The sequence below is a fragment of the Rhamphochromis sp. 'chilingali' genome, assembly GCF_963969265.1.
Source record: "Rhamphochromis sp. 'chilingali' genome assembly, chromosome: 1".
NCBI classification, from domain to species: domain Eukaryota; kingdom Metazoa; phylum Chordata; class Actinopteri; order Cichliformes; family Cichlidae; genus Rhamphochromis; species Rhamphochromis sp. 'chilingali'.
Window position 1 is genome coordinate 71231079 of NC_137929.1, and position 27313 is coordinate 71258391.

The following is a 27313-nucleotide window of genomic DNA, read 5'->3' on the forward strand; positions in this document are numbered from 1 at the left end:
AATTAGTCTGTTTGTAAAACATTTTTATCATTTTACAGTTTTATTAAACTGTGGGCATTAGGGCTGTTCAATATAACGATATATATCTGATGACGATATAAAAACATCTATCGTTTCATTTCACGCTATCGTTTGTTTCGTGGTGTCGCAAAATAAACAGTTTACGGCAATATTTGTTCATGGTTTTGATGTCACTGTAGTTATTAATTTCTAGAAGTTCTCTCTTTCGCTTATATTTAATGTAACCACACTACCGACGGACAAGCGCCTGTTTTTATGCGTTGTGGTTAGCAACAACGACGGTAACACCATCGCCAGTCCGCTTGTTTATGTTCCACATAAACCTTTCACAATAAAGCTCAAGATCCTTTTGAGACTTTTCAAAATAAACTGAATCACGTGAAAGAGCAGATTACTTACGCATGAGAAGTAAAAAAGAGCCGCCAGGTGCTGAAAAATAAACCTTAGACTCAAAAGTTAGAACAGGCTTTTCAGCGCAGCACGCCGTGTAATAAATACTCACAAAGAAAACGGCGGCCGTTACAACTTATGTCTAAAATGTATCGTTTCAGCATCGGTTAAAACACTCGACTCCAGGTACATGACGCGCAGCTGGAAACACTTCACGCAAGTCGAGCTGCCCGAGATTCACAGAATTTACAGAAAATGTTACATTTTTGTGATTTATATCGTTACCGGACGATAGAATTCTTATATCGGGATATGAGATTTTGGTCATATCGCACAGCCCTAGTGTACATGTTTCATACTCCACTGTGTTACATGGAAAAATACAAAGATCCGTTTCATAGAGGCTGTTGGAACAAATGTATCATTATTAATTGTAACGTTGTGCACACAGTCACTACATGAATCTGTGACTGTTTAGTTCAGTTTGAACGTTTGCCATTAAGTAACTATAAGCCTTTTTCATACAGCTGACAATTCTATGACATTAACAGCTCGTCCTGTTTATGACAAAGCTCTCACATCATCTATAACTGACTGAGACAGGACTCTCTTCCAGACACTCTAAACCCAGGCACAATGTACATTCCAAATTCCTTTAATTTTAAATATGTTTATATTGTCTATCCTGTAAAATAGTCAGATGTCTATTCATATTAATGTACAGAATTCACCTGCTTGCTGCTACTACTGCACATTCACCAAGTGTATATACTCTATATATATATATATATTTTTTTTTTTTTTGCACATGTCGAGGAGCGTGTCAGGCTACATTTCACTGTGTGTTATACTTGTATAACTATGCATGTGACAAATAAAGAACCTTGAATCTCCAGCTGCTGTTTCATTCACTAAGCTGCTGTTGTTCTTTCAGCTCTAAGAGCTGCTGCCTCCTCCATGTCCTCGTCTCCTCATGAGGACCATTTATCATTCATACAGTGGATTGCAAAAGTATTCGGCCCCCTTGAACTTTCCCACATTTTGTCACATTACAGTCACAAACATGAATCAATTTTATTGGAATTCCACATGAAAGACCAACACAAAGTGGTGCACACGTGAGAAGTGGAACAAAAATCATGTATCCCAAATTACCAAATAATCATTATTATATATATTATATATATTATATAATTACATGGCGGTGTGACTATCTTCACATTGCAGCTAGGGGTCTGAACAAACTTTAATCAGCTGACAGCAATGTGGCAAGTGACTTACCTCCGGCCATGCTGAAAGGAGCTGTGACCGGGGCACACATGCACACGCCTACACCACACGCAGCGCACACTAGTGATGTGTCGGTTGCGAACGAAACGGCTCTTAGAGCCGGTTCTTTGAAGTGAACGACACCAGTGTAGGTTTTTTTTTCTTTCTCGAGCCGTGTGCTTTGCGCTGGGCAGAGGGGGGAGGGGCGGTAGTTACACTCCCAGTAGCACAGGAACAGAGCGGGAGGGAGAGAGAGAGAAAGAGAGACAACAACGTCACATTAGAAAGGTATAGTAATCATCCACAACTATTTTCAGTTGCAGATGATAAAGGATTCAGAAAGTTTATTCATGCAGAGAATGTGCATCTTCTTTTTGTTTTCATAGTTTAATTTATATTTAATTGTGTTGTGGTTTGCAGTGTTTTGTGTTGTTTCACTTTAAATTTGTTTAAAAGGAAAAAGTTGAAAATTTAAATAGTTAAAAGTTGAAATTTAAATAGTTGGTTTTTGTATTATATGATTTATTTATTACATTTTATGTGGAGTGAATAAATAAAAGTATATTTACAGTACCCTAGAGACAAAAAACACGTACAAACTCCAAAACACATAAAAACTCCAAAACACTTAAAAACTCAGAAGCACATAAAAACTCAAAACACGTACAAAAGACAACAGAAGTGCTCCAGGATGCTAGGGGGCAGTGTTGAGCTTTTGTTACCTAGTGGCTACACAAGCAAGGAAGTACCAACGACCGGTTTTGGTGTGTGGTAGTAACAGGTAAATGAACATTTTCTTTGAATTATTTGAATACATATGAGTGCTTGTGTATAAATACACAAACAATACACACATGCTTTCAATTGTGTAATTTAAGTGATCGAGGTAGCTCTGTTTTGGAAGTTCAGTTAACGTTAGAAATGTGTTTTGGAGTTTGTACGTGCTTTGTCTCTAGGGGCCACCGCATATATTTATATATAAAGGTATATAAATAAAACCACTTTTTTTACATTAGTTATTCCTTCTGTGCATAATTTTATATTATATATTATATATTGTTGTTAATAATAAATTAATTAAAGGAACAAAACAGCCTGTTGGGAGCCGAAAGATCCGGCTCTGTAAAAAAAAGATGGGGTCAGGAAGTCACTGATTGTCCATTTAGTAACCCTGATGTGTTTAGGGCAGGCTTGTACACATACACGCGATGTCACGATCCAGGTCTTTTGACCCAGCATTTTGAGTTTTAGTTTATGTTTAAGCCCTTCAGGTTTTCTAAGTTCATTTTTTATCATGCCTAGGTTGTTCTAGTTCTTCGTTATTAGATTCCCCTTGTGTCTTCCGCCCATGTCAAGTCTCCCTTCCCCTTCATGTGTTTCATGTCTGCGTCTTATGTTTCCTGTTTTATGTTGAAGAGGTCTGGTGTTCCTGTGTTCATCGTGTTTAGTTTTACTCTTCCACTGCTTTGTCTCTAGGGGCCACCACATATATTTATATGTAAACATATAAATAAATCCACTTTGTTTTTTTACATTAGTAATTTCTTTTGTGCATGATTTTATGTTGTTGTTGATAATAAATTAATTAAAGCAACAAAACATTTTTTGATTGGCTGACATGGTAAACTCTAACACCAATGGGGAAGGAGGGTTTTTTCTTTTTCATTTTTTCACGCGCAAGCGGAGAGTGGTTGCTAGCGCTGTCTGTAGAAAACGCAGTTTTTACCGTTCTTCCTGCTGTAAACGCCGCTGTTTTGTTCAGAAAAAAACATTATGTGTATTTTTTATCATAACTCTGGTTTTACGTGGCCCATCGACACAATTCAAGAACTGGTATATAGTCTGAAGTCCGTTACTTTCGACCAACAAAACAACCTGAAGAGCCGGTTGGGAGCTGAAAGAGCCGGCTCTTTATAATGAGCCGAGCCGAAAGAGCCAGTTCTCCAAAAAGAGGCAGAAATCCCATCACTATCTTGTGGCTGTGTCGTCTTAAATTGGTCATGTGATTTTGACGTGTCGGCGCATCCGTCGACCGCAGAGGGTTAAGATGGAAAATGATCCACGTTATAGTTTCCTGGTTTAATTTGTATGGTTCTGCTCTCCAGCAATAAAGCTGTGAATTTTGAGTTCATTCCTGCCTCTGTGAGTTTGCGATTGGGTCCTCATCCAGCCTGCACACAGCCGAATCATGACACGAGAGACACGAGAGTTCTTCTTTACTGATGTTTACTGTGCTTCTCTTAACGTACACAGGTACACTATGGAACTGGTAAATACAGGTGTACAAGGAAATTATATTTCAGCATTAAAACATATTGCAATATAAAATTCACAAAATATAAACAAACATACCACTTTGGCCTGCAAGTAGACAAACCGGTGTTTTTAGAACTTAGGACTTGTTATTTCTTCTTTGACATTCCCACGGCCAGACCGTCACTATGAGCAGCTTCTCTGACCTTACTTCCCAAAACAGGAAGTGACCTCTGCCCTTACCTTACACTTACAAAATTAACCGGTTATTTTCCATGTGTCAAATTAACTGTACACCAATCCGGTATGCAAATAGGAAAATGTTAACATACTCAACATAAAAATAAAACATTCAAAATAAAATGCGTTAATTACATTATCATTACAAGAGCTCCACCTAGTGGTCAAATACTAACATTTCACCAACTGTTACAATATCAACCAGCATGCTCGAGTACTCAATTCAATTCAATTTTATTTATATAGCACCAAATCACAACAACAGTTGCCTAAAGGTTCTTTATATTGTAAGGTAGACCCTACAATAATACATACAGGTAAAAACCCAACAATCAAATGATTATCAAATCATTCAGGCAGTCAGATTTAACAGACACAGTCACATCTGGGATGTTTTAAACAAACTTTTATTAAACGCAGGTCCTTCCTTTAATACATATATATGGGTCCTTTAAAGTCATTCACATGTTTGCAGAAGAATGAAAAGAGCAAAACTAATACTTAAAGTAGAACCTTTCTCCTCCATGATCACCACTGTCTAATGAAGATTCAGGAATAACTGATGATGCCTCAGCAGGCTCTGAAAGAGGAGCAGAGTGAAGGATGAAGGTCGTCCATCAGACCGAGTGTGTCCTCAGCTTCCTGTTCAGAGACAAACATCACTGATGTCAGCTGTTCACCTCTGACCTTTATTTAAATACTCCTGTATGTAAATGTTACCTGCTCTCACTGATGAGTACACAGCACATGGATCAGCTGACTGCTCTGTAACAAACATACACACACAGGATTAGAGTATCGCACACCTGTATGTGTGTTTCACATGTTTATATCTTCCAGGTTAGCTCAGTGGTGCTCCTCGCTCCACTTACAGGCCTCTGCAGAAATTACGGTGTACAACACACACATATACACACACACACACACAGAGGGATTCGTGGATACACACACCTCTGAGTCAGTGCTGATTATTATGTATCCCAAAGTAAAAGCAGCTGCCCACGTAGACCGGCCTTCATGGTCTACGTGGGCCGGGTCCTCCGAAGACTGAGAAGGCCGGAAGTGCGAGGCTGTGAAATTGGACGGTCTAGCCTTCATATTTGCATCACCGCTGTCTTGGTGGAGTTTGATAAACTCAACCGTCTGCTCCTTACTATCTAAAATATAACAGTACACTGGCGTAAATTCTCTACCATCTCACACTTCTTTTTAATCAGTTTTCTGTTTGACGTTTATTCAGCTGTGTAAAACTATAACTTTAATCTCAGGCAAACCGATTTACTCAGGAACAAATAAAACACTGGAAAAAGTCAAATAATAACATTTTGAAGTTATCTAACTGACTTATTTATCATGTTTAAGCCTAACTTAAGCCTGACTTAAGCCTACCAATGACCTGTTTTAGGTCAAGCAGGTGTTGCTCAAAGGTTGGTGATGCGACAACAATATCATCTAGATACACCGCGTAGGACTTATAAATCAGGCCAGCTAGAACATTGTTCATAAGCCGCTGAAAAGTTGCAGGGGCGTTACACAGGCCAAAAGTAAGGACTCTGAACTGAAACAGGCCACAGTGCGTGATAAAAGCAGTCTTTGGTTTAGCTTCTTCAGCAATGGGGACCTGCCAGTAACCTCGAGCGAGGTCTAGTGTTGTGAGAATCTTCCCTCTCGACAAAGAGTCCAGTGATTCATCCACTCGTAGGAGTGGGTAAGAATCTATCACGGTCAGCTTTTTTTATTCGACGGAAGTCAACACAGAACCGTGGTTTGCTGGGGGTTTGTTCACAATCACCACGGGAGCTGCCCATAGTCCTGATGCAGGTTCGATGATGTTATCCTGTAGCATTTTTTGTACTTGCTCTTCTACGATTTGCTTTTTAGCTGGTGAGGTGCGGTATGGTGGCAAGTTAACAGGCTTTGCATCCCCAGTTACAATGACATGTTCTGACAGAGAAGTGCAACCAAGGTGGCCATCAAACAGGTCGCTGTAACTTTCTAACAACTCTAACAGTCTTTCTCTCTCCACAGAATCCAAGTTAGCTTCTGCAGCCTTGTCATGGACAGAGAGCTGCTGAGTGTCCTGCAGAGTCATTGTTCCACAATCAAAATCAGCTTCCACAAAGCCATTTTCACAGAGTTCATCATGACATGGGGGCTTATCATCCATAATTACAGTTCTTGTTGGGACATGTATTGTTAGTGAAGTGCGACTCATAAAGTCCATCCCAAGAACAAAGGGGGATGACAGGTCCTGCACTATCACAAACTGCTGATAGACTCGCTTGCCCATGAATCCAATGGTTAACCAGGTTATTCCTAATGGACTGCAGTTAGTGCCACTGGCCAGTCTTATGGGTGGAGAATCCCACGGATTCTTTAATGACTGATTTTGTTTTTTTTCAGGTAACAGGTCTGCATTTACTGCTGAGAGAGATGCACCTTTATCTAGTGTGGCATCCAGAGCTGCCCATTAAAGTTTACTTTAACTCTGAGAGGGGTGTTCCACGATGATTGCGAAGCTCCATCTTCAACGTGATTGAGCACAGGTGTCACACTTGGGTGTGACATAGGCAATGAGAGCTGACTTATTGGCTGGGGGGAGGGTTGCCCCTGTGAAACACTCTCCCCCCCCTGAAGTTCCCCTGCCTCCTGCCAGCTGGTTTTGTCTCCCTGACAGGGTCAGTTCCATCTGGATCTGCAGGCTGAGCTACTGGATGGTGATCAGGAGGCAGCATTTGGGGAAGCTCCGGAGCCGACCTGGGAGAATGTCGAGCTCCCTGAAAATCAGTGGAACAGTTAGTGTATGTGCGAGATGTAACACCAGGCATGGAACATTTAAAACAACTCCCTCAGCTCCGTTTTTCAGCTGAAATCGGGAAGGCTGTGAAAGGCTGGTGCCGAGAACAGAATGCAGCTCATGGGCACACAACACTAGGTCAATTACTGACCTTACAGGCATCCTGTACAGCGCTACTCTGTACTTCTCCACTGCATGTTTACAGATGAGCTTTGCTCCTGTTCAGATGGTGGGCTCCTCAGTCTCCTGAATTCACTGGGCATATGGGCAACAAACGTTGGCAGAGGCTCTTCGGGATGCTGGAAACGGTTCATGATGCCTTTCAAAATGTGCTCCTGGTTGTCAGCAGGCAAAAACATAGTCTTGATAAGTTCACAAAACTTAGCGTAAGTCGATATATGAGGACCGAGCACACTAAACCACTTCCTTGGTTCCTTAGCTAGGAAGTGTGGTAGTTCTCTGAGGATTTGGGCATTTGCTCGGTCTAACGAGGTTTTTAAGCATTAACTGATTGTAGCCATTCTTCTGGGTGAAGACTGCCATCATTAGCGAACACAGTGGGCTCTAATTTAGCTTGGTGAAATGCTGCAGCAAGGACTCTGATTGTATTATTTAGCTCCAGATAATCTGACTGGGATTGGGACAGGTCCCTGGTGGGCTGCGTGGGGCCAGGTGCCCGAGGAAAAGGGTGAGTAATCTGGGCAGCTGGTACTTTTGGGACTGGTCTTTTTTGTTGAGTCCACTGCTCCAAAATATTCCTCTGGAGGTCCAAAGACTCATGAAGGCACTGCTGAAGCATATCAACCTCTGCTTGTAGACTTTGCACTTTATGCCCAAGGTCAGCAGTACTATGTCTGGCAGTAAGTCGGTTTGGGTGTAACATAAAATCTATATCATCACACACGTCAGTCAAGTCAGGATGAGTAGGCATAATACACACTTATTAAGACCCAAATCTATATAAGGTAACAGTTGTGCTGAAATCAAATTTAGTTCTGATCACACAAAAATATCCAAAGCATGTGAATTCTTAATTTTAGCAGTAAATGTTTCATCTCGCTTTGAAACACGGAGGTAGAAGAAGTAAACACCCCAAACCAAAAATGTTTAGCTGCAAAATACATCTAAACTTATGAATAACTGTGTATGAGTATCACCTTTTCAAGTCAAATTCACTTAAAAACAGCTTCCTAATGAGAACTGTTAAGCCAGCGAGAATCAATAATGAATTAGTTTGAAATATACACTATAATAATGATCCAGTGATCCGCCCGACGTCTGCGTCTAGGCCAGCGTGGTCTGTTTCCATGAAGTATGGCAGACATCCACTTTGCCGCGATGTACCTTTTAATGTATAAATCATCAGCTGCTCAAAGAGACTGCACACTGAGGTCCAAGAGAAGATGTACCTTTTGTAATGTTGGGTTGTGTTCAGTGGTTGAGAGGAGGTGGTAGAGAACTTAGCAGGATAGTAGGAAGAACACACAATCACACTGGTACTGGGAATTCCACAGCGTATCCTTTAATGCACATTCTCTTCAACAACCATACAAGGCCCGGTTGAACGACTGCTGCTTATCAAACATGACACACAGTGTTCATGCAAAAGTTTCTGGAGAGGTAAAACATATAAAGTCCGTCTCTCTCCATGCACTTGTGTGCAAGCACATTGTTCCCGTAATCACATAGAGGGCAGTGGCGCATACTAATGACATCATAAACCCTTGACTTAGGTTGCATTAAAGAGACACCACACCACTCTGACTGTTACATGTGATTGAGAATTATACCAGGGAGTCAAGTACTTCTGATTTGAGGCACTATTTTTCAAAGTATCCAGAGTCAGATGAAGTTAGAAGGTAAATTATTAGCAAGATAATCAACCTCTGTTGGGGTAGCGTTCAGATAGCTGCTCTGCTCTATGTTGGTACAGGCCAAAGGACACCTGAGAAAACAACAATGCAATTTGCATACACGCCCAACAGAGGAGTGGAGGATGTGCTTTTGACTCTACTTAATCTGATTCTCAAACATCTAGAGAGCAAAGGGACTTTTGCAAGACTTCTTTTCATCTATCAATTTTTCTTCTGTTTTTAATACAATACAGCCCCATATTTTAATTCAAAGACTTTTAGCACAGTTTGAAATCAAGAACAATCTGGTGGGCTGGATTTTAGATTTTTTAACTGACAGGTCACAAAGAGTGAGAATAAATGGGGTTCTGTCTGACCCAGTCTTCTCCTCCACAGGTTCTCCCCAAGGGTGTGTTTATCACCCTTATTATCATTCAGAAAATAGAATAAGTGCAATCATATAAATAACTTGGGACCATAATCAATGAAAAACTGAACTTTGATGAGAATTGCAAATTGGTCTGTAAAAATTTGATTTGATTTATTTTGTTTAATTACTGAATATGTGTTTGTCAGGTTTTACCATGTCTGTGTTTGTGAAGCAATACCAGATGCTATCATTTTTCTGTAACGCAAATTTACCTTCAGCTATAAATAAAGTAACCTTAACCCTCACCCAACCAATCACAGCAGATGGCCCCGCCCCTCCCTGAGCCTGGTTCTACTGAAGGTTTCTTCCTGTTAGAAGGGAGTTTTTCCTTCCCACTATCGCCAAAGTGCTGCTCATAGGGGGTCATTTGATTGTTGGGTTTTTCTCTGTATGTATTATTGTAGGATCTACCTTACAATATAAAGCACCTTGAGGTGACTGCTGTTGTGATTTGGCGCTGTATAAATAAAACTTAATTTAATTAAGTGAGTGCCATGCTGTGTCAGTGTAGTGATTACTATGGTTCTCTTGCCAGCTTTTTTCTTGCTTTTGTTGACCACGTGACCATAGTCAACATCCTCAGGACCTGAAGACAGAGAGATGGATGGAGTGACTGCAGACAGAGTTCAATCACAGCTGACTGACTGATACATCTACAACAGGCTGCTCTGTGTGGATTTTCAGTCCTCCAGGTCATGATTTGTTTTTAACATTTACAGTTTCCCCCTTTTTTTTTTTAAAGAGTTCAATTCTTTGATCAGGCTCAATTTAATTTTTGCAGTTGTGCAATATCTCCCTGAAAATCCTTCAGTTAATCCAAAAATTAATTCTGGGTCTTGTGTATACAGAGGATCGGAGATCAATGAACTGCCCAAGAAGCCTAAAAAGAATATGACTAGCAGCTTACTTAAGAAGACAATTGTATGTCTACGTGTGTTTGTACATGTGCATGTGTTTGTGAAAAACCCTCCATAACTGGCAGCTTTGCTCATTCCGTCCCCGTCTCCCCCTAGTGCGTATTTTTTAATTAGGTATTAATATTTCATCTTTTTTATCAAGTATGAATTCTGGTATTCGGTCGGAATTCATACAAACTGGAATTAATTACATGTCGGACCCATTAGGGATATTACTATTTGACCTACTTGTTTTTCAGACTGTGATCTGAATGGTAAATTTAAGCGTTAGGAGCAGCTCTGTTGGATTTTTAACTTTGAACAGAGTAATAATTAATGGAATGGTGATGATGATTATAAAAATAGCAGCTCCATGTCTCCATGTAAATTAAAGGGTCGCTTTCTTTTTAAATTCCTTAGATTATCATGACCTGGCTGACTGACAACCTACACAAACATCTTGGTAAAAATAGAGTGTGAAACTTCATAAATCAGCTTTTTCACTTGTTTTCACAGTGTGGTCTTTTTATCAATAAACATTTGTTTATTACCACCACCTTTAGGGTTTGTGAGCTACTCTCCTTCTTTTCTTCAACATGACAATTATCTGTATTATAATCATTTCTATAAAAAAATGCTGTTTTTATGGGGATTATATGACACATCTTTTGTGGTCACTACGATCTATGGTAATTAACAAAGATGAAGGAAAAAGAGGACACTTGAACCCAGGTTATGTCCATTTTCATAATAAGTGACAGCACAGACATCTGTTAATGAGAGAACATGTTTTGTGATGTGTAGCACCAGCAGAACGCTAAAGTTTCACTTCAATAATTCTGCTGGGAGAAAGATGTGTTCACACATGTTTTTTAACAGAAACATTTTAAAGCATGCTTAATCATTCAGGTAAGAAAATCCCAAAAGGTTGATTCTGTTCATCTGAACGTTTTCAGTGGGAGAAAAGTTTCATCACTCATCCAAGTGAGTTCTTCAGTCTCAGCTGACTGCAGGTTTCCCCAGTCTTATAAAGAGTACATTTGCATAATGACTGAAACTAGCACCACTGAATAAACAATGGACTGTGAGCTCAGTTTAGGATCATTAATATGCAAATTGTGAATGGCACTCATGGTCACTGATTGTGACAGAGAGTTGGGGAATGGCTGCAATCACAGCATTGTAAGATGGTGAATGTACTCTCAGTGGCAAGGGAACAGTATGAGGACAGCACAAGAGCACATGGGAGAAGGATGCAACACATAATGGCAATGCCCAGTGGCCAGACAGAATCTTGGACCTACACGCCATACAAGCAGGGCTACAAAACTGTTTCACAACCAGGTTTTGGAAAGTCTGACCACAACGCCATCTTACTTATTCTTCAGTATAACAAAACATACGTAGGGATGAGGTAGTCAGGTGAAACGCTGGTCTGTCTAATCAGAAGCTACACTACACGACCCGCCCAATGACGTAGACTGGGACATGTTCAGGGCATGCACAGTCGACATCAACAAGTTTACGGAAGTAGCAGTAAGCTTCGTTAACATGCTAGCGGAGGGGATCATCCCCACTGCGAGAGTCGCGCTGTGCAGTGAACGCCAGGACTGCCACCTTCAACGCCCATCTTGCCATGGACTATGCACAATCATGGATTATAAAGCCAGGGACACTGCGCCAATCAACGCTGACTCTGCATTCACCAATGAGCTGAATGCGTTCTACGCCTGTTTCGAGGTTAGCCAGGCGGCTAATGCTAACTACTGCCTGATAACTGAGGACGGTGACATAATCAGCGAGGGACCAGCGATCAACATCGTGGAGCATGACGTCTGAGCGGCAATGAGGAGAGTGAGCACAAGGAAAGCACCGGGGCCAGATGGCATCACTGGTCATCTGCTGCGTTGCTGTGCTGACCAGCTAGCAGGTGTGCTCACTTCCTTTTTCAACGAGTCCCTGGCTAAGTCTGTGGTCCCCATATGCTTCAAGAGATCCACCATCATCCCTCTGCCCAAGCCTTCATGCCTGAAGGACTACCTGCCAGTTGCACTGACTTTGGTGATAATGAAGGTGTTCAAGAGGCTGTTGAAGAACATCATCTCCTCCCATTCCAAACACCACAGATCCGCTCCAGTTCACCTACTGACCCAACAGATCCACTGAGGATGCCATCACCCACGTCCTGCACACCACCCTCAGCCACGTGGACAAGAAACAGGGTAACTATGCGAGACTGCTGTTTGTTGATTACAGTTCCGCGTTCAACACAATAGTGCCCGGTAGACTGTTCACAAAGCTCAGGGATCTAGGATTCAACAGCAGTCTGTTTGCATGGGTGTTGGACTTCCTCACTGGTAGAACTCAGGTGGTGAGGGGGGTAGGTGCATCTCCGACAGCATCACCATCAACACGGGAGCACCACAGAGGTGTGTACTCTCACCACTGCTCTACTCCTTCTAAATTTCAGACTATGTGGCTACTCATGGCTCCAACACCATTGTGAAGTTTGCTGACGACATCTCCAACAACGATGAGGCAGCCAACATGGATGAACTGAAGAATCTGGCATTGTGATGCCAGGATAACCATCTCCAGCTGAACGTTGGCAAGACCAAGGAGGTGGTGGTGGACTTCAGAAGGAGTAAGCACAGAGACTACAAGCCCATTATCATCAATGAAGCTCCAGTGGAGAGGGTGCAGTCCTTCAAGTATCTTGGTGTCCACATCTCCTCTGACCTGACATGGGCTGCCCACATTCAGGTCCAGTCCAAAAAGGCTAGGCAGCGCCTGTATCACCTACGACAACTGAGGAAGTTCAGGGTCTCTCCAAAGATCCTCAGGATTTTCTATACAGGCGCTGTGGAGAGCATCCTCACACAGAACATTTCATCCTGGTATGGGAACAGCTGTGTTAAGGATAAAAAAGCTCTTCAGAGAGTGATCTGTATGGCAGAACGTGGCTGCAGGACTGCTCTCCCCTCCTACAGAACATTTACAGCAGGAGATGCTGGTCAAGAGCTGCTCAGATATTGAAGGACTTCAATCCGTCCCAGCAATAAACTGTTCCAGCTTCTGCATTCAGTACAGTGGTGTACTGACAGATCCAGGATCAGTCCAAATCATCAGCAGTTTGATCCATCGATTGAAGTGTCTTTGCGAAAATGTTGGACTGTTCCTTTATCAGTGTGTAACAGTGTGTGTATGAGAGCCATGTAATGTCCATGTGTGCGTGCTGACTGTGCTGCTCTGACCCCCCTCCTCCTTTCAGGGTGGAGCCTGCTGGAGTCCGATGGTTGAGACCAGGTCTGAGGAAGTGTAAGTGTGTTTTTAATGGGATTCATGAAAACAAAGCAGCACACATTCAACCATCTTCATCATTCACATCTCTGATGTCAGGAGTCATCATCAAGGTGTCAATCAATGAACAGATGATGCATCAATAACTGCAGCTGGATTGTGTTTGTTCTCTCCATCAGATTCCTGTCAACTCACAATCGACACAAACCCCCCCCAATCATCCATAAGTGATTGATTCTGGCTACACCACGGCACAAGGCACTTTAACACCTCGCTCACACAATGTACATTCTCAGATTTCAAACTGTAAATTTCCAGATTGTTTTATTTTATTTATATAATGTATGCAATTCACTGATTTACTGCACATAATGTTCTCTTTGTATATATTCACTAACGGTTTATAATACTCTCTCTCTTTTTGCACAGTCGGGTAGCGTATCAGGACACATTTCACTGCGTGTTGTACTTGTATAACTATGCACATGACAAATAAAGAATAAAGAATAAATAAAGAATCTTGAATGTTGGAGCATTAATGACATTATAGATTTTTTTTGGATATTACTGGGTATAAGACCCACTGATGTGCCATTATATTTATGTGAATAAATGCATACTCTTGGTGCATTTGCTGGAAATGTACATTATTTAATCTCAGAGTTTCAAAAGATTTCTAAACAATGATACTGTAGCAGTTATTGACACGGACCGCCGGGGCAGACCGTGTGGAGTGAGTGGAGGACCCAAGAGCAAACAGAGGTGAGGACACAAAACCGGACTTAACAGAAAGCGAGCCTTTATTTAGGGCCGAAAACTTAAGGAACAAGGCAGCAAAGCAACTGAGGGAAAACCTGAACATAGACTGGGAAAACTATGGCTAAACAAAGTACAAACTAGGACTAGTTAAGGCTGGGAAACTATGACAAGCGGTAGGGGAGATAACACAGGCGACGCAGACTACATGAAACACAGAGACTAAATACACATGAGGGATAATCAGGGGAAGTGGCCACACATGGGATCACAGCTGACACACATGAACCTAACGACAGGACAGGAGGAGTGAAACTGAATACACTGACAATGAATACAGATTTACAAAGTAAAACAGGAAACATGGAAATTAGACATGACAAGAACTAAACATAACCACGCAGACAGGACTCATGACCCAGGGAAACTTAGTACAGGGGAGATGACATAACTGACAGCATGAACTTGACGGTACAAGACACACAGAAGGGCAAGGGAGACTTAATGCAAGGGGAATATATACAAATGGCTGGACTACCTTAGTGAACCTAAACAAACAATAAACATCAAAATAGGCTAAGCACAAAACACTGGGTCGCACGACCCAGGACCATGACACCACCCCCCCACCAAGGGCTGGCTCCAGACAGCCCTAAACCAAAAAAAAAAAACAGACCACCGAGCCCGGGCGGGCGGCGGGGGACCAGGACGGAGGGACCAGAACAAGAAAGAAAAACAGCCAACAGAAAACACTGGAGCACGTGACAATAGTCCAAACATAGTTCAGGGGGTCGGCCCGGAGGGCGGCAACACACCAGCCCACAGTTTATGAGTTCAGGCGGCCGACCCGGGGGTCGGCAACCCAACAGGCCACGCCATCTTCCATCAGGAGGCCGATCCGGAGCCCGCGGGCACAAGAGTTCAAGGGTCACACGGTCGGGGGCCGACCAGGCGGGCGCCACAGGTGACAGAGCCGGTCAGGAGGCCAGCCGTGCGGAAGGCAACGGCGGCGGCGAAGGGGCCGGACGGGCTCCTCGGGCCCTCCAGCGGAGACAGGCGGCCGGACGGGCTCCTCGGGCCCTCCAGCTGACGTGGCTTGAGGCCGGACAGGCTCCTCGGGCCCTCCAGCTGGCATGACAGGAAGTGGTGCGGACGCTGCAGGGTGCCAGATAGGCACACCCGGGCATCCAGCAGCAGGCGCAGGACGAACAGTTAAGGAGGCCCCTGGCTGGACAGGGAGCTGAGCCGCTAACTGGACAGATGGCTGTAGTGGACATGGAGGGATTTGTGCCAGAGCCTGCACAAGTGGCTGAGCAAACCTCTGAGCGGGACACCGACCTGGCAGCTGAGCAGGTAGCCGGGCTGAAGCCTGTGGTGAAACAGACCGCTGGGACGTAACACCACGCTCTGAGAGGGCAGGTGAAGAACTGTCCTTAGTGCCCACAAACTCCAAACAGGTGTCAAGTAAGCGAACGCTTTTAACAGTCACCGTACCGGAGTTAGACCCAGAGGACACAATGACTCCTGAGCCAACGGTCTTGGGATCTTCAAACACAGAGTTCACTGTCTCAGGCTTAATGTGAGAAAACTCGGTCACATGGACGGCATTCACATGGCTGATAGTGGAAATATTGCCTAGGGGTACATTTCCAGTGTCAAGATCAGTAACACACACAATGTTATTCGTCATGTCACAGAAAGCCAAAGTAGACTGAACTGCAATCTCCGCCTTGGGAACATGAGCTTCATGGAGTGTGGCTGAGGGAGTAACACCTGAAACAGAACCCTGTCCTTTTAAGCCATTAATGTGGCTTCTGCTGTCCTTGGCTGCCCCCGCTGTGGAGCTAAACACGGTTTCTTCCGACTCATAACATGACTGCGACAGAGAGTCACTCATAAAAAAGGCCAGGTCAGCTAACACGGGTTGCTCAACACTCACAGCATCCAGAAAACAGTCCAGGTTACCCATAGACCTTCTATCATGGTCCATGACTGTTTCAGGCCGAGCATGTTCAGACACACAATGCACATTCTTAGCTAACGTGTCCCTGTACTCACTGTTCATCGGTTCGCCAACTAGAGTGGGTTCATGGTCACAGTTCTCAGGCGTGTTTAACAGGGAGTCAAAGGGCTCGGTTATACAAGCAACACAGGAAACAGTCTCTGGCCTCTCTAAATCATGAACATGGTACCAAATCTCCTTATCTGCTCCCTCAGAACAGTTAGGCACAGCCCTGTCATCCTTGCTACATGACATTGACAGGGTTTCTGTTGGCGCTTGTACGGCCACATGAGGAGCTTCTACACCACAAGTCCTGGGAACCCCACTTAACGGTTCATGCTCTGTGTTGCTCGCATGTCCTGCAACAAGAATGCCCCCCGACTCATCATCACTGATAGAGTGGTGATTAACACCGGTAACACCTGGGAACGCTAAACAGTTATGTTGCGACACTCTGCAACCCTTGGGGGGCATCCCTTGCTGTTTAATTACAGCCTCGCTGCTCGTAGCATTACTGTTAGCTGGTCCATTTGCAGTCTCTGTAACCTTGTGTTAGGGAAAATATTATAAAACACTTCTTCAGTAAAGACTTCAGAGAAGAGAAACACAGACAGTTTTACTTGTTGCTTAGCAAGGGCAGCTCTGAGCTCTCGCACGAGAGTGAGGGCTCAGGGACTCGCGCTCAGAGACTGCCCCGGTCTTTATTTTATAGTTCCAATGTGTGTGTGTGTGTGTGTGTGTGTGTGTGTGTGTGTGTGTGTGTGTGTGTGTGTGTGTGTTGCTGATCAAAGGGTCATAAAGCACAAAAGGTACATCCTTGGTCAGGAGAAGGGTGACCCCCCCCCCCCCCCCTCACCCTGGATAACACAGTGAGGAAGTCCTGCAGTTCATCTAAATGTAAAGAAGCACTTAAACTAAAACAGACATAGCTACGTTAATCCTACCGTAAAACAATAAAACAAGGTACGAGCTCTTTCCCATGCTCCCAGGATGTGGGGGTGAACCAAGCCTGCTGAAAATCACACATCCTGTCACTACACAATTGATTATATGCCTCTAAGCATACATGGTTAAACATTTCCTAATACAAATAACTACATGCAGTATTCTACCATATGCAAACTTATATCACTAAAAGATTATACTGACTACTAAATACAATTTTCCATTGACACCTTGGCCGGTAAAACAGGCATTTGCCCGGACTCTGACTCTTTAACACGATCGTCTTTCTCATGGCTGAGCCCGCCAGGCAGCAGTTCAATAATGGCCATAATCTCGCCCACGGAAAAGACACGTGGGGCAAAAGTACAGTCACTCACCTCCATTTCGGAAGGGGCACGAGATGAAACGAGACCCTCCCCAACCTCCAGCTGCCGCGCGGCGCCACGGTGACGTCGCCGTCGCCTCTTCCCTGAAGGCGACGCAGTGACGGAAGCTCCGGTTGCAGGGGAAGTGAAAGGGGGCAGGCCCTGGCAGCTCCGCGGGCCCCCAAGAGCCAGGCGCGTTCCCCGAAAGACTTGCTCATAGTCGGGGGTCAGCCACGGCTTCCACCGGAGCTTCTCCTCCAGCTCCGCGAGAACCACCTGCTCCCGTTCAGCAATGTCCTGGGCAGTGATTTGTGGGGACATCTCCTCAGAGCCGAAAATCACTGCTGACACGGACTCGGAGGCGGCTTCGGCCAGCGGTTCCGGCCCAGGCGACTGCTCTGACGACACCCCGGACTCTGGCTGCGCTGACGTGCGGCGGCGACGAGGGCGCCGCTTCCTCCTAGCAGCGGCTGTTGACACAACATTGATAGCTGTGACGGCTGGCTCCTCATCCTCCGACCACATCCGCGCCAGAAAGGAGGCTGGAGAAGCGAAGTCCGAACGAAATGGCGAGGGTGAGCGGCTCGTGTACGAAGGAATGGATGGTAGCGACCCCGGGCAGCGCCCGAGTCTCAGTGAGCCAACCTGAATCACCCCGGAGCCGCAAGATGGTGGAGGCGGTGATGGGGAAGTTAAGTGACAGTGGTGAACGGTGGTGACACAGCGCTGGGCGCCTGCTCCCGAGGACTGGGTTGGAGGATGGTGCGGAGGTAATCAGAAATCAGGGGGGGTAGCGCCTCCTATAGCCAGGGGAACACGGTTACGCTCACCCGCAATAGGGCTTTGGAGTTGACGTCACGCCGCAATGCATTGTGGGAGCGCAGCTCCATTTTCGGGGTCAAAACAAACACACTGTGTTGGACCGACGACGACAAGATACATGCTTAAAAGCAGCTCAAAAGAAAACGGACGGTATAGAGACCGATTGCGTCCAGAGGCGAAGCAGCAGTACTTGAAAAAAATAGAGTGCATCGCAAATCTGGACCCATATGAAATACGGCAGTGGAGTAAAGACCCAGACGACTTACCGCCACTGTCCTACCCCGATATCTTCACGTATCTTGTTTGTGGAGTAAGCGCTTACACAGCGAACCAGTTTCGTAATTACAAGTCACTGGAGGCGCACATCCAATTTACAAATGGCTGGGTGCAAGATTTGGCTATTTTCAAGCCGCCAAACTCTGAGTACGTCGTCAAAGTAAGTCAGCTGCAGTGCATCGAGTGAAATAGCCATTTTCCACCCCCACCATAATTAATGTTATACATTTATCATTGAACTGCTAAAATATCGTTATCATATTATATGCCCATAATTGTAAAGTACATGCAAATTAACACTTTGATAATCGGGCAAATTATTAACGCCAATTTGTGTCCTTCCTGTCTCATTTCATTTATTGTCTTTACATCAACCAATCAAGTCACTCCATTCGATGTTTGATCGCAATTTCTATAACTTCCGAGACCACCAACGATGATATTATTCAGCTATAAAGTGTGATGTGAACATATTTAGAACTTACCGGAATGAAAATGTCTTGAGCACACCAGCTGATATCTGGAGACGTAACAGAACTTGATATCAGCTCATCTCACGGCTGCTATCCAGGCTAGACGCCTTCGTTTGGTAACATCCGATACATGAGCTCCTTCATGTTGCTTCCAGGTTGGGAAAGCATAAAAAGACAATCCAAACTTATTCCCGTGCCGGTCGTAAAATCGAACATTGCAGCCGACAACACAGCAAGTACGAACCATGGCTATGCTTTTGCTCCTTACTTAGACCCCCAAAATGGCGGATCGGGCCAAAATCCTTTCCACGCCCACCCCCGTGACATCACGCTCCAAAGCCCTATACTTCAGTCTTTCATGGGTTCAGTGCTGTTAACTGTTTTTAAACAAACTTTATTTTCTGCATTTGTTAACAAGTATTAACAAACTGTATTAACATTCATGGATTAACACATCTGTATGTGTGTAAAGCATGCCCCCCCCCCCCCCCCCACAGCACATTAGTAAGACGGAACAAACAAAAACCCTTTTCCCGTAAAGGCAAATCAAACAAGGCAATCATGGGGTAATACTGCTGGGTCCAGAGGGTCAGAGATAATGACTCATTCTCAGCAATGTTACAGTTTAAAAACCAGACCAGAAATCCCTCCACACTCAGCAGTGTGACTGTCACTGCTGTTATTTCAGCAGTTTGATCTGTGTTGTTTACTAAAGTGCAACAAAAGCTGTTTAACATGTTTCATTTTGAATTCTTACAGAAACATTGTGATTTTTGTCTTTTAAGCAAATATAGCAGTCTGTGACATCACTGATGAATCCATCCGTTGTGTTTGAGCCTGTTATCACTACACAAACGTTTGTTTAGTCTTTCCTGAGAAATAACGTCACAAACATGGCAGTCAGACATCCCACGCTGGCTACAGGGAGTTACACCTACTGTAGCTCCCTGTGATTTTAGAGAATATCAGTAGTTACAGACTACAGTGGGATATCCCAGCACTGGTGTTAAGACAAACATGGACACATACAGAACAGAAATAATATTTTGTAACAGCCGAATTAAACTCTGAGCTGATTTAGAAACATCACCTCGGAGCACTGTATGTTACTGTAATGTTTTACACTGAACAACAAGCTTTACTGTTGTCTATAGTTTAGTGTTCAGTGCTGAAAGCAGGATTGGGATTTTGTAAATGTGTAAGTGATAGACTTTGTGGAGATCAGAGTACATGAGTGCGTTTCAAACACGTGGCTGTTATGTGGGTGGGGACGATCAGCCGATATTTAGCCGAAGCTGACACTGAGAACGATCACAACCAGTCATGGACCGTCTCTGGATCCTGAGCTGCACTCTGTGTGTCCTCCTGAGCTGGATGCATGTGGATCAAGCGGTGGCTGAACCGTGAGTTTGTCTTCAGCGTGTTTTTGTCTGTGTGAGTTGTTCACTGCAGTAACTGCTGTATGTGTGATGCTGTATGCAGCCAGTACCTGGTGGCCATTCCTGCAGTTATTGAAGCTGGAGCTGAGGCCAAATTCTGTGCAACTCTCCGACAGCCCAGTGGGACTCTGGTCATGACTGTCACTTTGATGTCCCGAGAGAAGAACACAACATTATTCACGCATACGTCAAATGAGGCCTTTCAAACCTGTGTTCAGTTTGAGGTTGGCAACCAGCACTTTCACACACAAAATGCGTTTGTTAGTTGTTATCGTAAGCATTATAGGCTTTAATAACTATCTAAATATCCCACTGTCTCAGGCTCCTTTGGTACGAAAGGAGGTGCAACATTTTCAGGTGGAGGTACGAGGAGACACATTTTACTCCAAACAAGTCAGAAAAGTGATGATCCGAGCGTCTGATCCCGTCACATTCATCCAAACAGATAAACCCATCTACCTCCCTGGACAAAAAGGTAACAATGTGCTGTTATGTTATATAAGACATGTAGTTCATTCAAATTCCAACATCATGAGCCAGCTGCTCCACCATCTCCAATTTGTGTAACAAGTTTTATTGTCCAAAATTTGGACACACATACAGTGATTGATGTGAAATGTTTGCTTCAAATAGCAAAATTTTTTGAAGATATTTAATATAATATTTAATACGGTCGATCGACCAGGATTTTCGGTCGCACTTTGAAATCCGACTCCATCTTTGAATATAACTATTTTAAAAATTCACAGTAATGCAAAATAAAACATGCAGAATACTCAGAGTGCACAGCTCCCCCCAAAGGACAAAGGCCATATTATATTTTCTATTTTGAGACCTGCTGCTGTGATGGAGAATTAGACAGTAATTGAGCTTAACTTTGAAATAAACTAAGAGGCATTACTCAGACATGATTTTTTTTTGTACCATCTGTCCCCGATTACAGAGTCAAATTCATTTTATGTGAAAGTTTAATGGTTTTATCTTTAATAGTTTTATTGTTCAAAATTAAATTATGTTCAAACATGGAATTCAAAGCACCAAAAATCATGAGGGAAGTATATGGAGGGCCATGGGTGCCAAAATGTATGAAACACATAATTAGAAAATATATTAAATGTCTCGTTAAATAAAATATAAATTAGTGATATCATTTAAATTTAAATAAATTCTATATATATAAAATACACATTAATCAAATATCAGTAATTTCATTTAAAAAATGTAAAAAAGTATTGAATGATCTGAAAAGGTTTCTGTTCATCTGGATGTTTTCAGTGGGGAAACCCTGAACCAGTGACTTTGTTTTGTTCCAGCCAGGGTGCGATACCAGAGCTCTGCTTTGCATTTCTTCCATGTAGCGAACGGCAGATTGTTCCTTCAGTGGGCTGGTTTCAGTCATTATGCAAATGTACTGTTTATAAGATTGAAACCTGCAGTCAGCTGAGACTGAAGACGTCACCTGGATCAGTGACGCAACGTTTCTCCACTGAAAACGTCCAGATGAACAGAATCAACTTTTGGAGATTTACTTACCTGGACAATTGAGCGTACACCAACACATATTTAGGTTTTTATTTCTGATTTCCAGTTTCCAGCACATATTTAATGATCTTTTTATATATTCAATTCATTTTTTCTCATTTTGATTATTTACAAGGATATTTAATTATTTCACTGTCCAATTATTGGTTTTCAATTTAATTAATTATTTTGTGTTTCCTCTTCTTCGGTGTTCATTAATCAGTTTTATCTGTCACCCATCAAACTCAGGGACACAGACAATTTAATGCTTTGCCCGGATGTCTGTTTATTTATTGTGCCCTGCTTAATGCACACAGCCATTCGGACCTGATGGAGCTACACCATAAGCAATATTTTAAAATACTTGCCGTGTCACCAAATATGATTTTATTATTTTTATGTAGTGCAACCTTCAAGCATTTGGTCATAACCACCAATTCATATCAGTCCCTTATCTGAGATCTGTATTGACTTGCTGTGTAGGGTAAAAATCAGATGTTGTGTCCGTTGATAAGCTGCAGTGACAGATCACGATGCACTGCAGCACAGCAACCATGAAATATTTCATTAAAAATTGAAACTCAAAATACATAATTTATTAATAATAAAATTGTTTAGATATTTAATTAATTATTTCAATTTTAATTAGTTAATGGACCTCTGTTTTAAAGTACAAAGAGAGAAACAGAGGTAACCTCTCAATTCTTCTCAAAGTGAATTTCAGAGTCGTTGCGATGGATAATAAAATGCGACCTGCCAATCAGCTGGTGAGTTTTTGAACAGTATTATTAATAATGCTGTTTGCAATTTGGATGCAGTGATTTACACAACAGTTTCTTAACTCCACCTGTCTTTCTTCCTTTTTCTTTCAGTATGATGTCATTGAACTTCAGGTAAGAGGGCGCCTCTAGAAAAGGCTTTTCCTTCTCTTGCAAATGCATCAACACAACACTGAACACATGCAGTCAGACAGACTTGAAGGTTCCCTGCTCACTGCTTGCATACACACTGCTTCTGCAGTATTACTCCAAGTTACTGACAGTGCAAGCTTTAAAAACTGGACAAAGTGGGTTGCATGTATGTAATACACACCGTGCAGGGGTCTGTTCTGTCACTTGATGCCCCACATGTGAAAATAAAATGACAGTGATTAAATCAAATTAATAATTTTGATTTAATTACTCCACAAACACAGCCACAGCTTCCCTGTCATTACAGCTTAGGTTTCTTTATATCACTTAACTTTTAAACATCTATAAACAAGTGCTTCACATCTAGAAGAGGACAAAGCTGGCTACAGATGAAGACAGGACATCTTTATGTCCCCCTAAATTTATATTGTCCAGTTTTAGCTCTAATGTTGTTGAAAAGGAAAATAAAGAATCTAGTTGGTACTGTACTTACACCTGTGTAGTAGCTGTCACTGTCACTTGATTTAACAGGATCCTCACAGTAACAGGATTGGACAGTGGCTAAATGAAACATCCAATAGCAGAATACTGCAGCTTTCTTACTCCTTGGACGCTGAGGCCCCTGAGGGACCGTACCAGATCATTGTGTCAGTGGGTGAGAGGAAAATATCTCACAACTTCAAAGTGGAGAAATATGGTAAGTCAGTCTTATTTATTCTTAAATTCTTTGTTGTAATGGAGTGCAAATGCTGACATTCATATTTCCCCCAGTTTTACCCAAATTTGATGTGACAGTAAATATATCTGAAGAAGTGAGTATTGGGCAGGAAGACGTTGAAGCTAAAGTGTGTGCAAAGTAAGGAAAAGTTCTTTCAGGACAAATTATGTGTTGTAAAATCTGGAGTTTGGAGAGCAAATGACTCATAATGTTTACTTATTTTTCTTTATACAGGTACACGTATGGACAGCCTGTACCAGGACGTGTTACAGTCAATGTGTGCAGACCTACTAATGTGTATAGCTTTGGTATATCGACGTACGATCTTTTGGCCCTATTGCAGATAAGTGCGCCCTGCCACACAGAGACAAAGCAGGTACAGTTATGGCTTCATTTCTCTTTTTTCCCTGATACTTTGGGTACATTTAGGCCCCTGCATTAGCATTACAGCAAACGGGTTGCCGGCTCTACCCAGCTGAACTGGCGCCGTGTGTCCTCTTTACTGTTTTCATCATCTCATACTTTCATCCACGAATTTGAATTGTTAGTGATATCTCCTGTTTCTTGGACGGACGTGTCAGCTCCAAAGGAGTGAAGTGGTTATTGTTGTGCCTAAAAGGCTGCATAGGTTGTGTTGGTGTTTCTAATATCTGCTAGATGATTAGCTTTACTGGTAGGGCTAAAGCAAGTGGTGCGTCTCATTATGTCTGTCACACAAAAGAATACAACTTCTGTGGGAAATCTAAGAACTTCAAAAATACTCTGATCTGACTGGGACACCTAAACAAGCTCAATGAATATACACATACATGTCCCCTCTAATTTTCATGTGTCTGAGCGAATACACAAACTCCCTGAGTATCCCTTGGACCACTGTGAGCAACAGCAGACGTGTGCACTGTGGTCATTAAAATAATCAAATTACAGCTTTTACATTTATGTTACACGACTTTTAATTAACTGCTTCAGCCCACTTACAATGAAAATGTAAAACAAAAATGTAGTCATTGGCCTGTGCAGCATGTTAACACTGTTGGAAGTAAAAATAACTTGAACTCCAATTTTGAAAACACAACTTTCTTTTTAATTAATAAAGCTCTGACTGTATTCTGAGTCTGTGGTCTGGGAGAGAGTCTGTAACTCTGTCTGCAGAATACAGTAAATAATGACCAATGTTGGGCAGTTAATTATAAAGTTACTTCTTCAAAAAATGGCCTGTATTTATATAGCGCTTTACTAGTCCCTAAGGACCCCAAAGCGCTTTACATATCCAGTCATCCACACACACATTCACACACTGGTGGCAAGCGACAATGTAGCCACAGCCACCCTGGGGCGCACTGACAGAGGCGAGGCTGCCGGACACTGGCGCCACCGGGCCCTCTGACCACCACCAGTAGGCAACGGGTGAAGTGTCTTGCCCAAGGACACAACGACCGAGACGGTCCAAGCCGGGGCTCGAACCGACAACCTTCCGATTACAAGGCGAACTCCCAACTCTTGAGCCACGATCACCCCAAAAAAGTTACTGAGTTTTGATAAACAAAGTGTTTTGCAGCTGTTTACCTAAAAATACAGCCAAGGTGTTTTTTTAAATAAAATTTCAAACTATTTACAGAACAATCAGCTGTTCTGCATCACATCTGATGCCACACAAATTATTTGTGCCGCTCCAAAAATCATTTCTGTCCACTATGAGATGAAGGAGAACAACAGCCTGATACCTGCAGGCCTGACAGCAGCAGATGTGTCACTGCTGTAACACCTGTAAACCATTGTTCTGACACACACAACAAAACTACTGACAACACTACACACTAACTACACAAGATTTGCGCTAAACGTCACAAATCTCTCACATCTCAAAACACCGCAGTCACTCCTAAAACTTCCCCCGTTTCTTAACAACTTGCCATATCATTTTTTGATTGGTCGACATGGTACATTTTTCAACCAATAGGAATCAGAATCAGAAACTTTATTGTCATTGTCATGAGAACAACGAAATGAAGAATGGTCCCCGATCATTGCATCATCCCTAGCAATATCAAAATATAAATAAAACAATAAAATTCAATAAATAAAATAGATAGAATACTTAAAATACTAATAAGATATAACAGTAAAACATTCACATACGTTCCCACACACATGCTTCAGACCGTGCATAGATTAACACAAGAGTGGCGTGATGGACATTTTTTTGTAGTATTCAGATGTGTTATTGCAGTTGGATAACAGCTGTGTTTGAGTCTATTAGTCCTTGCTCTGATTGCCCTGTACCATCTGCCTGAGGGCAACAGTTCGAACAGGGAGTGGCCAGGATGTGAGGTGTCTTTTATGATGTTTTGGGCCTTTTTAAAACAGTGGGCGTTGTGTAGAACTTCCAGTGTGGGGAGAGGGCAGCCAGTGATCTTTTGGGCGGTGTTAATGATCCCTTGGAGTGCTTTCCTCTGAGCCCCTGTGCAGCTAGTGTACCAGATGCATATGCAGTAAGTTAGAACACTCTCAATGGTGGCTATGTCGAAGGACACCAGCAGTCTCTGTGTGATGTTATTCCTCCTGAGAATTCTCAGGAAGTACAGTCTCTGTTGGGCCTTTTTCAGCAGCTCGGAGGTGTTCACACTCCAGGAAAGGTTCTCCTCTATATTGACTCCCAGGAAGCGGAAGCTTGCCACCCTTTCTACACAGTCCCCATTTATGAATAGTGGTTGGATCTCTGCCTTTTTCCTTCTGAAGTCTATTATGAGTTCTTTGGTTTTTGAAGTGTTGAGGAGGAGGTTATTGGCCTTACACCATGACGTCAGCTGCTCCACCTCGTCTCTGTACGTAGACTCGTCTCCCTTGGAAATGAGCCCCACCACTGTGGTGTCATCTGCAAATTTCACAAAGATGTTGCTGTGGTGGCGAGGAGTGCAGTCGTGTGTGTAGAGAGAGTAGAGCAGTGGACTGAGCACACAGCCCTGGGGTGAGCCAGTGCTGAGACTCAGGGCTGAGGATGTGTGATGGCCAACTCTGACTCTCTGTCTACGGCCCGAGAGGAAGCTGTTGATCCACATGCAGGTGCTGTATGGAAGCCCCAGGTCTTGTAGCTTGGCCACCAGTTTGTGTGGAAGGATGGTGTTAAAAGCTGAGCAGTAATCCACGAAGAGCATCCGCACATAGCTACCATGCTCTTCCAGGTGAGTTAATGCAGCATGGAGTGCTGTGGCTACAGCGTCTTCCGTGGATCGGTTTGCTCTGTAGGCAAACTGGTGTGGATCCAGGCTGCGGGGCAGGGCTGCTGTGATGTGTCTGCGGACCAGCTTCTCAAAGCATTTCATTACCACTGGGGTGAGTGCCACCGGTCTGTAGTCATTCAGGCCGGTGATGTGGGGCTTCTTAGGCAAGGGGACTATGGTGGAGATCCCAGCCAGCTGTCCTGCACAATCCCTCAATATTCGACCTGGCACACCATCAGGACCCGCCGCCTTCCTCGGGTTAACAGCCTGCAGCATGCGCCTCACCTCGTGCTCTTCCAGGGTGAGGGTGGTGCTGCTATGGGTGGCGTGTTGCTGCTGTGGCTCCAATACCTCCGGTACCCTGGTCTCAAAGCGGGCAAAGAAGATATTCAGCTCCTCTGCCAGCTCCAGGTCA

The 27313-nt window shown here is 43.3% G+C and overlaps 1 protein-coding gene and 1 long non-coding RNA gene across 2 annotated transcripts; one reads left to right on the plus strand and one right to left on the minus strand.

The window, feature by feature from the left end:
• Nucleotides 1-4002: 4002 nt before the first annotated feature.
• LOC308396964 lies at nt 4003-20680 on the minus strand. The gene is made up of 3 exons (XR_013971672.1): nt 20578-20680; nt 4894-4938; nt 4003-4815 (listed from the first exon to the last, which is right to left on the minus strand). It is a non-coding gene; the product is annotated as an uncharacterized lncRNA (long non-coding RNA).
• A 2101-nt stretch (nt 20681-22781) lies between these two features.
• Nucleotides 22782-23892, plus strand: LOC308396810 (ovostatin). The gene is made up of 4 exons (XM_080882396.1): nt 22782-22815; nt 22921-22941; nt 23491-23656; nt 23731-23892. Exons 1-4 carry the CDS (start codon nt 22783-22785, stop codon nt 23817-23819), a joined length of 309 nt encoding a protein of 102 aa, XP_080738522.1. The 5' UTR covers nt 22782; the 3' UTR covers nt 23820-23892.
• Nucleotides 23893-27313: the final 3421 nt, after the last annotated feature.

Coding starts and splice junctions, on each gene's coding strand:
- LOC308396810 (XM_080882396.1), top strand. CDS start 22,783: ATGGATAATAAAATGCGACCTGCCAATCAGCTG. Junction 22,942..23,490: donor ATGATGTCATTGAACTTCAG/GTAAGAGGGCGC, acceptor TTGATTTAACAG/GATCCTCACAGTAACAGGAT. Junction 23,657..23,730: donor CTTCAAAGTGGAGAAATATG/GTAAGTCAGTCT, acceptor TATTTCCCCCAG/TTTTACCCAAATTTGATGTG.